Source organism: Thamnophis elegans, chromosome 9, assembly GCF_009769535.1.
Source record: "Thamnophis elegans isolate rThaEle1 chromosome 9, rThaEle1.pri, whole genome shotgun sequence".
NCBI lineage: Eukaryota > Metazoa > Chordata > Lepidosauria > Squamata > Colubridae > Thamnophis > Thamnophis elegans.
Genome location: NC_045549.1, coordinates 56,605,602 through 56,620,037, shown reverse-complemented (window position 1 = coordinate 56,620,037; position 14,436 = coordinate 56,605,602). Strand labels below are relative to the sequence as shown.

Genomic DNA, 14,436 nt, shown 5'->3' with positions numbered 1-14,436 from the left:
CCCCCCAAACAGTCTGAGGGACTGTGAATTGGCCTCCCATTTAAAATGTTTGAGAACACCTGCTATAAACAAACTGCAAAGGTAATGGTAAATGGAGACATGATGGAAAAAGTTAGCATAATGAAGGGTACAAGGCAGGGATGTCCTCTTCCCCCCCCCGCTACTATTTGTATTGATGTTAGGAGTATTAAACAGAAACATTAGACAAGATAAGGAGATAAGAGGTATGGAAATGAAAAAGGAAGATTATAAATTACAAGTGTTTGCAGACAGATTGGTTTTTATTTTAGAAGGTTCACAAGAAACAGGGTTAAAACTGTTAAAAAGAATAGAAGAGTATGGTGAAGTGGCAGGTCTGAAAATATTTTTTTATAAAAAATATTTTGAAGATCTAAATAAAACAATAACAAAATATATTTGGCAGGGGAGGGGAAGCAAGAATTAATTTAAAAATGCTACAGGATGCAAGAAGTAGAGGAGGTTTTGGATTACAAATTGGGAATTATATTACCAGGCAGCAGTGTTAACATGGATCAAGGGTGGGTTATTGCCAAAGTTACTGCTGGTTCTGAGCATGAGCAGAATATTATAAAATGACTAAAAAACATGCCAGCAACAGCACGGATGACCGGGAAACCGGTTCAGGGGCGTGGCCAGCCTGCCATCAGTACCAGTTTGGTGACCCAGTCGCAATTTCCACTACCGGTTCACCCGAGCCGGTGCAAACCGATAGCAACCCACCTCTGACATGGATAAAAAATGGATTGTACTGAGAAATATAAGATTATTGACACTGGAGGGACATGATTTGCAATTGGGATGGCATGCCGAGGTGGCGCAGTGGTTAGGGTGCAGTACTGCAGTACTGCAGGCCACTTCAGCTGACTGTTATCTGCAGTTCAGTGGTTCTAATCTCACCGGCTCAAGATTGACTCAGCCTTCCATCCTTCCGAGGTGGGTGAAATGAGAACCCAAATTATGGGGGCAATATGCTGACTCTGTAAACTGCTTAGAGGGGGCTGAAAGCCCTATGAAGCGGTATATAAGTCTAACTGCTATTGCTATTGCTATGCCATTTTATGGTAGAAGAATAAGATACATGGTTACTTTCACAGACATTATATAAGAAAATCCATATTGTTAGTATAGGAGAAAGTTAGAGAACAACAATATTTAAAGATACCAATCTGGCTTTTGATGATGGAAGCACTAATACACCCAAATATTGTTAATATGGGAAATATTGTTAGATATAAAGACATTTTGACTGAAATGGAGGAGCTCAAAAATAAGCAAGAATTAGAAAAACAGGGGATCAACATGGCTTGGTATACACAACTGGAAATGCAATCTAGGTATGAAAAAGATGCTAAATTATACAGTTTTTATATGGAGTTGATAGAATTAGATGAGATACTAACAGGAACAGAAGAGAGGATGATTTAAAAAAACTATATAGCTATTTACTGAGTATTAAATTAGAAGAACAAGTAAAAGGAATAGTCTGGGCAAAAAAACTTTGGTTATACACTAGAACTAACAAAATGGCATAACTTATGGGATAGAAATTACAAACTAACAATGTCAACTGCGTATAAAGAGAATTTGTATAAGATGTTCTACAGATGGCATTTGCCACCAGCAAGATTGGCGATGTTTAAAGATAAATCAGCTAAATGTTGGAAATGTCATCAGATACCTGGCTCATATTATCATATGTGGTGGACATGTGTAGAAGCTAAAAAATATTGGATAAAAATATGCAGGTGGTTGGAAAATATGATACAACAACATATTGACTTGAAACCTGAAATATTCCTATTGGGAAACTTGCTAGAAACTTACAGTAAAGAAAATGTATATTTGATTATTCATGTAATAACCGCAAATAGAATTGTATTTGCACAAAACTGGAAAAGTGAAGAGATTCCTACAGAGGAGAATATAAGGAAAATATTAGAATGTGCAGAAATGAATAGATTAACACTGGCAATTACAGAGAAAGAAAACTGGTTATTATGCGATATGGGAAAAAATTATTGGTTAGGGGATAAATATAAAAATTAGATATAAAAGTAGATGAGTAAAATATAGAAAATAGTTAACAGAGTTAATCAAACTAAGAAGAGGACATAAAGTATCAGTTATTTAATGTGTTGGTATTAAGCTAAGAATAAATAGTAAATATGATTGTAAATTTTAACTGTTATTGCACAAACATTGGTACCCAGAAGACACACTTTTAATGGAAGATGGATTATTTGTACTAAAATATAATTTTAAAAATTGAAGAAAAAATAGAAGTTGTGTGTTCCTATCCCTGGAGGTTTTAAGAGGAGACTGGACAGCTACTTGTCTGGAATGGTATAGAGTCTCCTGTTTGAGCAGTGAGTTGGACTAGAAGACGTCCAAGGTCCCTTCCAATCTGTTATTCTTTTTCTCTTTTCAAAAGCACCTGAATGCAGGGCAAGAAGCAACAGATAATTAAGGAGAAAAGCAACTTAGAATTAAGGATAAATTTCCTGCCAGTAAGAACAATTAACCAGTGATTAATTGTTGTTGGTTCTCTATCACTGGAAGTTTCTAAGAAGTGACTGCACAACCATTTGTCTATAATAGTATAGGATCTCCTGCTTGTGGGGAAGCGGCGGTTGGAATAGAAGACTTCCAAGGTCCCTTCCATATTGTTTATGTTTTTAACAAGAAATCAGTAGATAGTTTCATTTGCTCAGAATGTTGCAGGACTATCTTCTCCAGCAAAGTTATCAAGATGTTTCTTTGAGAATGTCTTAGGGGCTTTTCTGTATTACCTTGGCATAGGAGATAAATATATATGTGGTTTATCACAAAATAAATTTCAGAAAACCTCAAGAGAAAATGGCTTACAATTTTAGATTCCTGCCTTTTGACAGGGGACTGAATCCAACTTAATAATAAAATTTGAAATGCTTCATCTCTATCATGAAGACAAAGTTTCTGATATCATGAAAAAAATTAGAAGTCTTTAAATACATGGGTATAATTCCTGATCCAATCAATCCTCCAGAAATAATAAAGATATTTAGTTATTTGGCAGTCACTCCAAACTTACTGTGTTTAGCTTACCTGCTTAGCAATGTAGTTACCAAGAGGAGGCTAGAGAAGCACTTCCTCCGACAGTTGACATTCTTTTTCTGTCTCTGGTGCATTTCCCCACCACAATTGTCGCAACATCGGCACAGGCAGAAGCAGAGGCCAATCAGTGGAAGCAACAGGACAAATAGGATTCCCAGGGCAGCTGAGATTATGAAGCCAATTTCATAGTAAATTGCCTGCAGTTTAGAGAAAAGCAGCATGTGTTACAACTTGGAAGTGAGACTGGTAATGCTGATTCAGAATGCAACAGCTGTTGGGCATTCTCAACACGACTGTCCTATGGAAGGGCTTGATAGGAACTACCATCTGTTGTATGCAATTCTCTCTTGAGCTCCAGACAGGAGAGGCAGAAGGTGCTACTAGTCCCTCTCTCCTCTGGCAATTCTGCGACAGAGCACACAGATATATCAGGGCAGGAGAGCAACCATATGCTCAACTCAAAATCACATTTGAAATTGGGGGAACTGAATCTCTAATAATTTCACCATTTTCCAAAAGTGTACCTTCAGCAGCAGCAATGCATGGGTGAAAGGATTCCAGTCAAATAGAACATTCTTATGCTACCTCCGACCTTACCAAGTCCCTCTGGATCTCCCTGCCCCCCCCAAAAAAGACAGGGGAATGAAATATTTGAATCTTCTTGAGACTTCAAGAGAACCATCATAAAGTAAATGGTGTACATAGTACAGTTCAGATCCATGAAAAAGGATTCCAAGCAAAGCAAAAAGTGCTTCCATAAGACCTCAGAATACTAAGTTCAAACATTGCAAAGCTTCAACTGAGAAACAGCTCTGAAGAAAGGAGACTGGATTCCCCATAGCAACATCATTCATGGGCCTATGTGAGATGAGCTTGTCCCATAAGGGGTAATATACATTGGTGTACTCCAAACCACCTGTCACCTTGTTGTAATTTATGGTTCGTTCTCCTGTGATCTATTGTGTTTTTGTATTTATTGTATACACTGCTTGGAGCCACATTTTTGTCTGTGGATAGCTACAGAAATCTATGAATGAATGAATGGCTTCCTTGATTTCACCTTCTATTGCGATGCTTTTTCCATACTGCCCACTCTAGCCTCTAGAACTAGTCTGGGATGAATTGGAACTGCCATTGCCAATTCACGATTAAGCAAATCTGACCAAGCTTAGCATTTTTTAAAAATCTGTCAATATTAAGCGTGGTCAACTGCTAGCTTTCAAAAGGGGAACTGATAAACCATGGAGAATGCACTTGCTAGCAGCTATTAGCTGCAGCAGGGAAATAAACACTCTGAGAGGCAGAATTCTCTGACGTTTTTGCCTGAACAAGATATACACAATATAAGATGCAATGGTGGCCTGCAATAAGACTAAACCTGCCATTCACTTAGCACATAGTCAAGTGGCAAAAATACAACAGAATAGACACACAGTTTTAAAAGTACTGCAGTTCAGCTTCTTTTCCTTAATTGTTGGCAAATTTCTCTGACAAATTTCAGGAATGGCATCTGGGTAAATTGTGTGTGTGTGTGTGTGTGTGTGTGTGTGTGTTGTGGCCCAGCAGGAGCCGTTGGAGCTGCCACATCCTCCAGACTCCGACAGCGAGGGGCCCTATGAGTCAGCTCTGGAGGATGTGAAGGACCCTGGACAGGGTTCTGATTCTGAGCAGAGCGCAGAGAGGCTGCTTGAGGAGGTGCCTGAGCCTTGGACCAGTGGGGAGGAGACAAGGGAGTGTGATCCTGACGTCAGCAGTGAGTTGTTCCTGGATGCCCGGCACCGGAGACCTAATAGGCGTAAGGAACAGTTGCGCAGTTACAGGAGGTAATTGCACTCAGCTGCTGGTAATTAGGCTCCTCTCCAGACTATAAAAGGAATGCTTGTGCACACGCCCCTTTTGCAGAAGTCAACGCATGAACTAATGTTGGAGAACAGTATTGTGAGCCTGGCAGGCTGGATTGTGGCCATGGCTTATCTGTGTTGGATTGCTGCCAAGGCTTATCTCTGTCAGTTTGCTGCCAAGGACCTGTCTGTCTGTTAAGAAATTCCGTAAAGTATCTTTGACTCGGAGTGTGTTGGTGGGGGACGAGGGGGGGTCAGAATATACATACATACATACATACATACATACATACATACATACATATATATATGTGTGTGTGTGTGTGTGTGTGTGTGTGTGTGTGTGTGTGTTGTATTTGTGCTGATAAATAAATAAAGTACATATATAAATATAAATGTACTTTATTTATTTAACAAAGTATAAATAAATAAAATACAACACAAATGTAACAAAGGCAACAGTAAAAATATTGGGTTTCTGTCGTGATGGTCTCTTGTGACGAGCTGATAGACAGAGAATGGAAGCAGTTAGCTTCCTCCCACATTTGGGCATACCAGGGGTTGTGACACTAAAATACATGTGTGTGTGTGTGTGTGTGTGTGTGTGTGTGTGTGTGTGTATATATATATATATATATATATATATATATATATATATATATATATATATATATATATATATATATATATATGTATATATATATAATATTTTATAATTTTATATAACATATATAAACACAAAGACATATTACAAACACCATTTCTTGGAGATAAAGTCAACAAGTCTTAAAACTGCCAAGTTTGGAGACCCCTGTCCTAGACGAATCAAAGCATGAAAGGAGTGTCACAAACTCTCCCAAGCCACTTTCATGTGATTACACTCCAGTGAACCCATATGAAAGATCCCAGTTCCTGAAAGAAAACAGCTTCCAGCATAAACAAGAGCAATATGCAGTGTTAATATCAGTACCCTGATTTTAGTTTCGGGTCACATTTGGAATTTTGTAAGATATAAATATAAATATTTTAAATACAATTTTCTTAAAATAGGACAAGTATTTTATAAATGAAATCAACAATATAAAGAACACCATTATATTTGCTAAAATATTTTTTCTTTCTTTATAGGATGTTGAAAAGAACCCTGTTGGATGAGGTTAAGAATCAATTCATGGTATTTTAGAAGCAAAGGATATGTGAGATAATAGCAAAAAAAATTTACCTGAAGAGTCAATACAACATTTTCGGGCTGTGGAAATCAGAGGAAAATGATGTACAGAGCAGCAGGAATAAAAAGAAAGCAGGTGAGCTATAAATCAAGCACTCACATAATTTATGCAGCCACCAATTCAAGTGAAAACGGCAAGGAATAATTAAGTTAATCGTATTTACAAAGCAAATGTGAATGCAAATGACAAAGTGAAATATCTTTGGATTTTAACATTTATTTATTTTTTTAATTTTTATTTTATCAATTTCATATATACATTCACAATTGTATGATCTCATAACTGTTATTAATAATATGTATTTATAACAATTTTTTCCCTACAGTTGACAATATACTTGAAGATTGCTTTCTTACCATCCCATAGATCCATCTTATCTTACAACGGTCCTACTTCTTCTTCCCTCCCTCCCTCTTTCCTTCCCTCGTTTCTTCTCTCCTACTCTCCTTCCTTCCCTCCTTCATTCCCTCCCTCCTTCCCTCCTTCCCTCCTTCTCTCCTTCCTTCCTTCCCTCCTTTCTTCTCTCCTTCTCTCCTTCCTTTCCCCCTTCCTTTCCTCCTTCCTTCCCCCTTCCTTCTCTCCTACATCCCCTCCTTCCTTCCCTCATTTCTTCTCTCCTTCTCTCCTTCCTTCCTTCCCTCCTTTCTTCTCTCCTTCTCTCCTTCCTTTCCTCCTTCCTTCCCTCCTTGCTTCCCTCCCTCCTTCTCTCCCTCCTTCCTATCCTCCTTTCTTCTCTTTCTTCTCTCCTTCCTTCCTTCCTTCCTTCCTTCCTTCATTCCTCCTCTCCTTTCCCTTCTCTCCTTCCCCTTCCTCCCCTTTACCCTTCCCCTCTTCTTCCCATTCCTCCCCTCTTTCCTACTCTTACATTCCCTCCCATTCTTCCTCTGCCTTTCCCTTTCTCCTATTCCTCTCCTTTCTCCTTTGGATTTTAACATTTAACTGACATTTAATTTGTCCTAGCCCCACTAAGAGAACAAGCTGCCTCTTGATACAGGCTTCATTTTTTTTTAAAGTAATGTTTTATTTCAAATTGAATCCTTCAACAGAACGAATTATTCTTAGCATATAAACTATTATTTTTTTTAGCTTTGGGAGCAGAGGTACATCACATTTCATTTCTTTTTTATCATCCAATAGAAATACGTAGATAGAAAAACATTACTAGGTTTAAATGTTTTTTCTAAATGTACTTTATCTAGGGCAGTTTTTCTCAACTTCAGCCTTTAAAATGTAAGAATTTCAATGGTATGCTGGCTGGGGAATTCTGATAGTTGGAATCCATACATCTTAGTGTTGTCAAGACTGAGAAACACTAATACAGGGAGTTAAATTCCTAGGGGTATTTCAGCACAGCAGCTGTGTCAAAAGCAATGATTTCAGTCCCTGCTTTTACGTCTTCCAAAAAGGTATTTATGCAGGTTCAGATATAGATTAAACTTTACTCCAGAGACTAAAATATCCGTTGAGTTTGTCTTCTCTTGTTCTCTTTCCTGCCATTAATTATAAATCAGTTACCTGAAAAAGTTTCTAATTCTTTAACAAAAATAATATATAAAAAGCGGTTATTTGTCATTATTTACATAATCAGTTAAACAGATATTATACAGAATATTAATTCAGGCATTCCAAATTTCCTTTAAAATGTGCCTTTTTTACTGACATATAATGCACTTTATTCCTTTCCCTTGTATGTTGGGGCCAAGATTAAAAGTCCTTCACAAATACTTGATATTGATTTGGACAAAGCAATACACTCTGGTTTCCTCAAGCCCGAGAACAAAGTTGGAAATATCTGAACATTTTTCAAGGAGGGCCTAACCAACATTGGAAGCAGAATGATCAACTGGGGTGTGCAAAGTTTTGAGTTAGAAACAGTGATTTTTAACTACTCTGTAAGTGTTTCAAGCACAAAGCAGCAGTTTTTAAGATCAAAAGAGGGATTCTTTTGAAAAACCAGGCTGCTCTGGACTCAAAACACTACTGGGAAGGTCAAAATGTTTTTACCATTTTGGCATTAAATGTTTTGAATTGTTCCAAATTCAAAAAAAAACTTCTTACCAATCCACTACTCAACTATATCCCTGGGTATAAGCGGAATTGGCTTGGAGAAGAACTCATAAGAATAAATCCCTATTTAGAAGTCACTTGGTCACCATACCAATTCCAGCCAGGTTTTACAGAGAAGCATCTCTGATACTATAAGAAACTATGGAGACACTTACTGATGTCTCAAACATAGACCTTCCTAATCAGTAGCTTGACTTTCAAAAACTGTTCAAAAATACATAAAAACATAAAAATATAGTATAGGGAAAGGTCATAGTTTTTAAAACAATTCAATATATAAATGGATTTAGATTCGCCTTTTAAGTGTATGAGATACAATCATGAGATACAACAAGGTTATCATTTATATTGAAGTTTCCTCTCACTATGAAACTATGGCTTTATACGGTAGATTGATAAACTCTTAAGTCCTTTTTATGGCATTCAAAGGGCAGTGTCTTTCAGTCATCTTCAAAATCCTCTAAAGCAATTGTGTTATGTCCATTATTGCAGGGAAGACAGCTAATAATTTAGAAAAAGGGTCACACATGAACTCCATCAGACTATCTCTTCCAGGTCACAAACCTTTGTCAAGAAGCAGGAGGTTGCAGGAGAAAAAAAATTTCAACTTCCACATCCAGAAGATTCAGGAAGATCCATCCAGTTCCCATGATTCATTCTTACCCATGATGCATTGACAACTGAGAAGCAGACCCCCTTTTTGCTTCATCCTCTCCTCCCACAAAATAGATCTTTTAAACACATAGAAACATGTGCCTGAATTTGGCACAAAATAATAAACACTTTATACAAACTAAAGCCACACACAGTTTTAATAATGTAGGAATAACATAGAATAGATAAAAACAATGTTTAAGTAACTGGTACTTATTTTAAGCTAAGAGCCTATCAAGAGATATTGGGAGGGAAAAAAATCAATTTCCCATATATTCCAGTTTCATGCCAATCATATGGTTATCTTAAAGTGGTCAAAAATGAAAAGCCTGAAAATCACTGTGATTTTCACAAATAAAACTTATTTTTGTAATTGTCCAAGATGGTGCATTTAGTTTGCATGGTAAACTTATTTAGAAGGATTTTGGCTTGATAATTTGGCTCAGAAACCTCATAAATGTAGTTGACTGCAACTTTTAGAGCTACGGAGTTACCATAATCTTTGGAATGAGAAATTCTCCATCTGTTCAAAAGAACAAAATGTTCAAGTTGCACAAGAGATACATGTGAAATAATAGTTAGTGACCACTAAACCAGAGAAAGGAGGTGGAAGATCACTGAAATTAACCTGAGCATTAAATGAATTCAATCAACCTTTCAGTAGGAAGCCTGATTTCTGTTCAGACAGACAGACTGATGATAATTATCTGGATTCATGAACAGGGAAAAGTATCCCAAATAGCTTCCCAGAAGCCCACTAGCCTCCCCTCCTCTATCAACCTGGATTTACAAGAATTTATTTTCTGGAAAATACTTGAAAACTATAAAACTGTATAAACATCATCTTATACTGAATATAGATATTCCTCAACTTACAACCATTTGTTTAGTAACCTTTCTAAGTTACAACAGCACTGAAAAAAGTGACTTCTAACTAGTCCTCATACTTATTTCTGGCATAGCACATAGACATGTGATCCAAATTTGGGTGCTTGGCAACAGGCATGTATTTTCAACAGCTGCAGTGTCCTGGGTCATGTACCGTATTTTTTGGAGTATAAGACATACCTTTTTCCCCCCTAAAAGAGGGTGAAAATTTGGGTGTCTCATACACCGAATGTAGTCCTACCCACCCACCCTTTGGCCTCTGCCTCCCAGCAATTTACCTCCTTACAGCAAACAGAAAATGGGGCTTGTGGAGACAGCAATAGGCTATGGCAATCCCTGCAGTCTGAAACAGCTGATCATCGGGAGGCCCCTGCTTAAACTGAAAGTGAAACTTGCTGTTTGTTGCAAGGAAGAAAATTGCTGGGAGGCAGAGGCAGATTTTTTCTTCTTCTAATCAGGCTAAACTGAAACAGGCTGTTTGCTGTTTGCTGCAAGGAGTTAAGTCAATAACTATAAACGCCTATAGAATGTTCAAATTATTAGACTTATTTTTTAAAGGTTGTTTTATTATTGTTCTAGACAACTTATCAAAATGAAGAAGCTTTTTAAAATAAATGCTTGATCTGAAAAGGCCCAGTGCTAGCGTATCTTCTTTGAATAGCAGAGTATAATGTATACTTCCAAAAAAACATATCAATTTTAACAGCATCTGCACAAGTATAGTCTGAAATGTAACTCCACAAACAGTGTATATCTTCTGTACTATTTGCTGTTTGCTGCAAAGAGACAAATTGCTAGGAGGCAGAGATTTCCCCTTGTTTTCCTCCCCAAAAGCTAGGTTCGTTCTTATACTTCAAAAAAATATGGTAATTGCCATTTGCTACCATTCTAGCCAGCATTGGCAAGCAAAGCTAATGGGGGAAACTGGAGTTGCTTAACAGCTATGTAATTCACTTAACAACTGCAGAGATCTGCTTAATAACAATGGCAAAAAACGTTGTAAAATCGAGTGAGATTCATTTACCAACCATCTTGCTGAGCAATGGATAGTGTGGTCCCCAATATGATCTTAAGTTAAGTACTTCCTTTACCAAATAGATAACATACATTGATTTCAACTGGAACGCTAAAAAGATTTTGGAACTACCAGTTTAGGACTTCAAAAACCTGGATGATCACTAGATGGTGGCAATTATTTTGAAAATAGCTTTCTGCTACCATCTTGTGATTCTCTAGATTTTTGTAGCCCCAATCTCATAGTCCTGATTTATTCTTCTCTTGATTGGCTCATTCTAGAGGCAAAAGAGAATATTCCAAGGACTATTAATATTCCATTAATGGGCCATGATGCTTTGCTGAAACACAGGAAGAGAGAATCAGTGCTCTACACTCCTCAACTGGCCAGCTATTCTTGCATATAGTTTCTAATCAGTTTGCTCAAATCAGAAATGGGCATCAAAACATGTGACAGATCCTCTTCTTTCCTCTGTCCTTTACCTATACTAGCAGCACTTAAAGAGAACTTAGTAATGCAGCACCACACTTTTGAGGTATTTCAAGGTGGGGAAGACCATGGGGGAGGTAGTCATGGAACAGGCCACCTGCTTAAGACCACTCAAGGCCTCCCTATTCCACTGAAATATTTCAGTTTCCCACAACTGCTTTCCCCGTACGCAGAGGTGATATTCAGCCAGTTCTCTCTGGTTCAGCGAATCGATAGCGGCTCCACCCACCTGCCCCAACATAATGTGGAACTTTCTGCGCATGCGTAGAAGGTGGTGCACATGCGCAGAAGGCGCACACACTCACATTTGCGAACTGGTAGAGAAGGTGAATCCCACCACTGGTTCTACCCCAACCTGCTGTACCGGGTCACTTACCATGTGAAGATCTAGCAAGCTGTCTCCTCTACAGCTTCTCAGCTGCTTGCGCCCCTCCAGAGATCTGTTTTGGCTGCAAAGTGCCAGACAAGGCCTGCGCACACCAAAATGGGGCTCTAGATGGCGCACATGGCTGAGATGCTGGAGGGGAGACAGCTTGCTAGATATTTGCATGCTAAGTGATCCATTGCGGCGGGTTGGGTAGGGGGGAAAGCAATTGTGGGCAGCACGTGGTATTTCAGTGTGTCGGCCAGCCCCTCCGCAGTTTTGTTTCAGACTGCAAAGTGTCGGACAAGGCTCGCACACACCAAAACAGAGCCGCAGGGCTCCATTTTGGGCTACAAAGACTTTTTGCAAAGATGGCAGAAGGCTATGCAAATGAAAGGAAAGCTTCAATGTTTCAGGCCTTCTCCCCATTTGCAAAGTCTTTTGCTGCAGATCTCGTCCAGGCCTCCATTTACAGAGAACAGAGACCTAAAATACCGGGATCCCACAAGAGATCAATAGCATGAGATCTCACTCTACTGATCTCACGTGATTTTGCAGTAGAGTGGAGATCCGGACCCTGACTACCCTTCCGGCCTTCCGCAAAGCAGTTAAGACCTGGCTGTTCTGGCAGGCCTGGGGCTGTTGAACTATCCAGCCCCATTCGAGGTTACGGCTGTTGTAGAATTTTAAATTATTGTTTTTTATTTTTTTGTATTCCCTCCCTTTTTATTGTTAGCCGCCCTGAGTCTCTCGGGAATAGGGCAGCATACAAACTTAATCAAATCAAATCAAATCAATACTTTAGGCCTCCATTCTCTGTGTACTTACCAAGGGCCTGAAGTGCCAAAACAGGCCAAGAAAGCAAAGGATCTCTAGATCTTTGCAAGATGAGTACAGAACACACAGGCCTAGTGCTTATGAAGACCCTTCAGGTGGGGGGTGGGAATAGGCAGGGCGAATGCTGCAGTGCCTCATTCATAAGGGCAAACAATTGCTGTGGTGCTGCAACATTAGTAGTTTTGGGACTCAATCGTAAACACTTATCATGTAAATTCGAACATTCATATCTTAGGGATTACCTGTATAAAAAAACTGCATTCAGAAGCCCGAGAAGCTTCCACTGTGTCTACAGAACTCAATTTATCTTAAAATCATTTTGCAACAATATATTATCAGCAAAACTGATCTATGGAAAAAGAAATATGATTTCGTTTTTATAGATTTCAAAAATTTCATAAATCTTTTAGGAAAATATTGAATTATATGGAAATTACGAGGACACAAAGCAAAAGGAAATAGCAAGCAGATCTTCACCTGTAGAACCTGGAAAAGTAATCAGGAAATGTGGCAGAGTTAGGGGTATTTAGCTTGCAAAGAAAATCTCAAATGTATTACATGAAAATGTAAATAAAGCAATAAATTTACCTTTTGATAATCACCAGGTTGCTTTCCAAATTTCTGTAGTGCTAACTTTTTGATAAGGTCTGTAAAAAAGCAAGATTTCCAACTTTTAGAGATAATAAAAAAGAGAATTAAAAAAATCTTTTAAACACCATTTATACCCAATAATCATACATATCAAACCAGTATTCAATGGAGAAATGATGTGCCCCTCTTTATTGGTTCAGCTATTCCATAAGCAGTTTTATTGAAAGAGCACATTCAAAATACTGCAAAGTACTCACTTTTCATCCATATCCAAAATTTAACAGAATAATATAGTTTGAAGGGACCTTGGAAGTCTTCTAGTCCAAAATCCTGTTTAAGAGGAGACCCAAACTCAAGGCCCATGGGCCATCTGATATGGTCGGATCTGGCCTGCGTGGCTGCCCTGGAAACTCTAAGAGTCTGGGCCGCGTCGCTTTTGCCTGGCCACCATCCAGGCGTGCATGCATGCACAGAGGAGGCAGGTGCACATGCACACAGGCCTGGCCCATCCCATCCCTGTGTGCACGCATGCGTACAGAAGGCGACAGGCCAGTGTTGTTTGGGCCTGGCCCACCTCATCCCGGGATGGATGCCACCAGGTTGAAAATAAGCATTTCTGACCTTTCAGAATACTGCAACGTGCTCTACATGGGGCTGCCCTTGAGGAGCATCCGGCGACTTCAGCTAGTGCAGAACGCAGCCGCGCGAGTGATCGCGGGTGCACCCCGATTCACCCGCATTACACCTATCCTCCGCGAGCTGCGCTGGCTACCTGTCGATCTCCGGATGCGCTTCAAGGTGCTATTGATCACCCATAAAGCCCTACATGGCAGTGGATCTGGATACTTGAGAGACCGCCTTCTGCCAATTACCTCCCTACGACCTATAAGATCTCATAGGTTAGGCCTCCTCCGCATTCCATCGGCCAGCCAATGTCGGCTGGCAACCACAAGGAGGAGGGCCTTCTCAGCAGCGGCCCCGACCCTTTGGAACGAGCTCCCCGTAGAGATTCGTACCCTCTCCACCGTCCAGGCCTTCCGCACAGCCTTGAAGAACTGGCTCACCCGTCAGGCCTGGGGATAAGGACCATTACCCCGCCCGAATGTTGTATGCATGTTGCTTATTATTTTATTATGTGTTGTCGTCTTAGTGCTGTATTCCCCCCTCCCTGGTTTTCTGTGAGCCGCCCTGAGTCCCCTCAGGGAAAAGGGCGGCCTACAAATAAAATCAATTCAATTCAATTCAATTCTTTCAGGTGTCTGGGTGCCAGGGGTGGGTTTCAACCGGTACGGCCGTACCGGATGGTGAAATTTAGCGTGCCCTCCCATACCCATTGGTCAGGAGGAA

The 14,436-nt window shown here is 39.5% G+C and overlaps 1 protein-coding gene across 1 annotated transcript in view; it reads right to left on the bottom strand.

Moving 5' to 3' along the window:
• PROM1 (prominin 1) overlaps positions 1-14,436 on the bottom strand; it is a 124,250-nt gene that overhangs the window by 88,120 nt on the left and 21,694 nt on the right. The window contains 3 exon segments of the mRNA XM_032223647.1: positions 3,106-3,311; positions 6,178-6,204; positions 13,087-13,145. Coding sequence (XP_032079538.1) covers positions 3,106-3,311; positions 6,178-6,204; positions 13,087-13,145 — 292 coding nt within the window.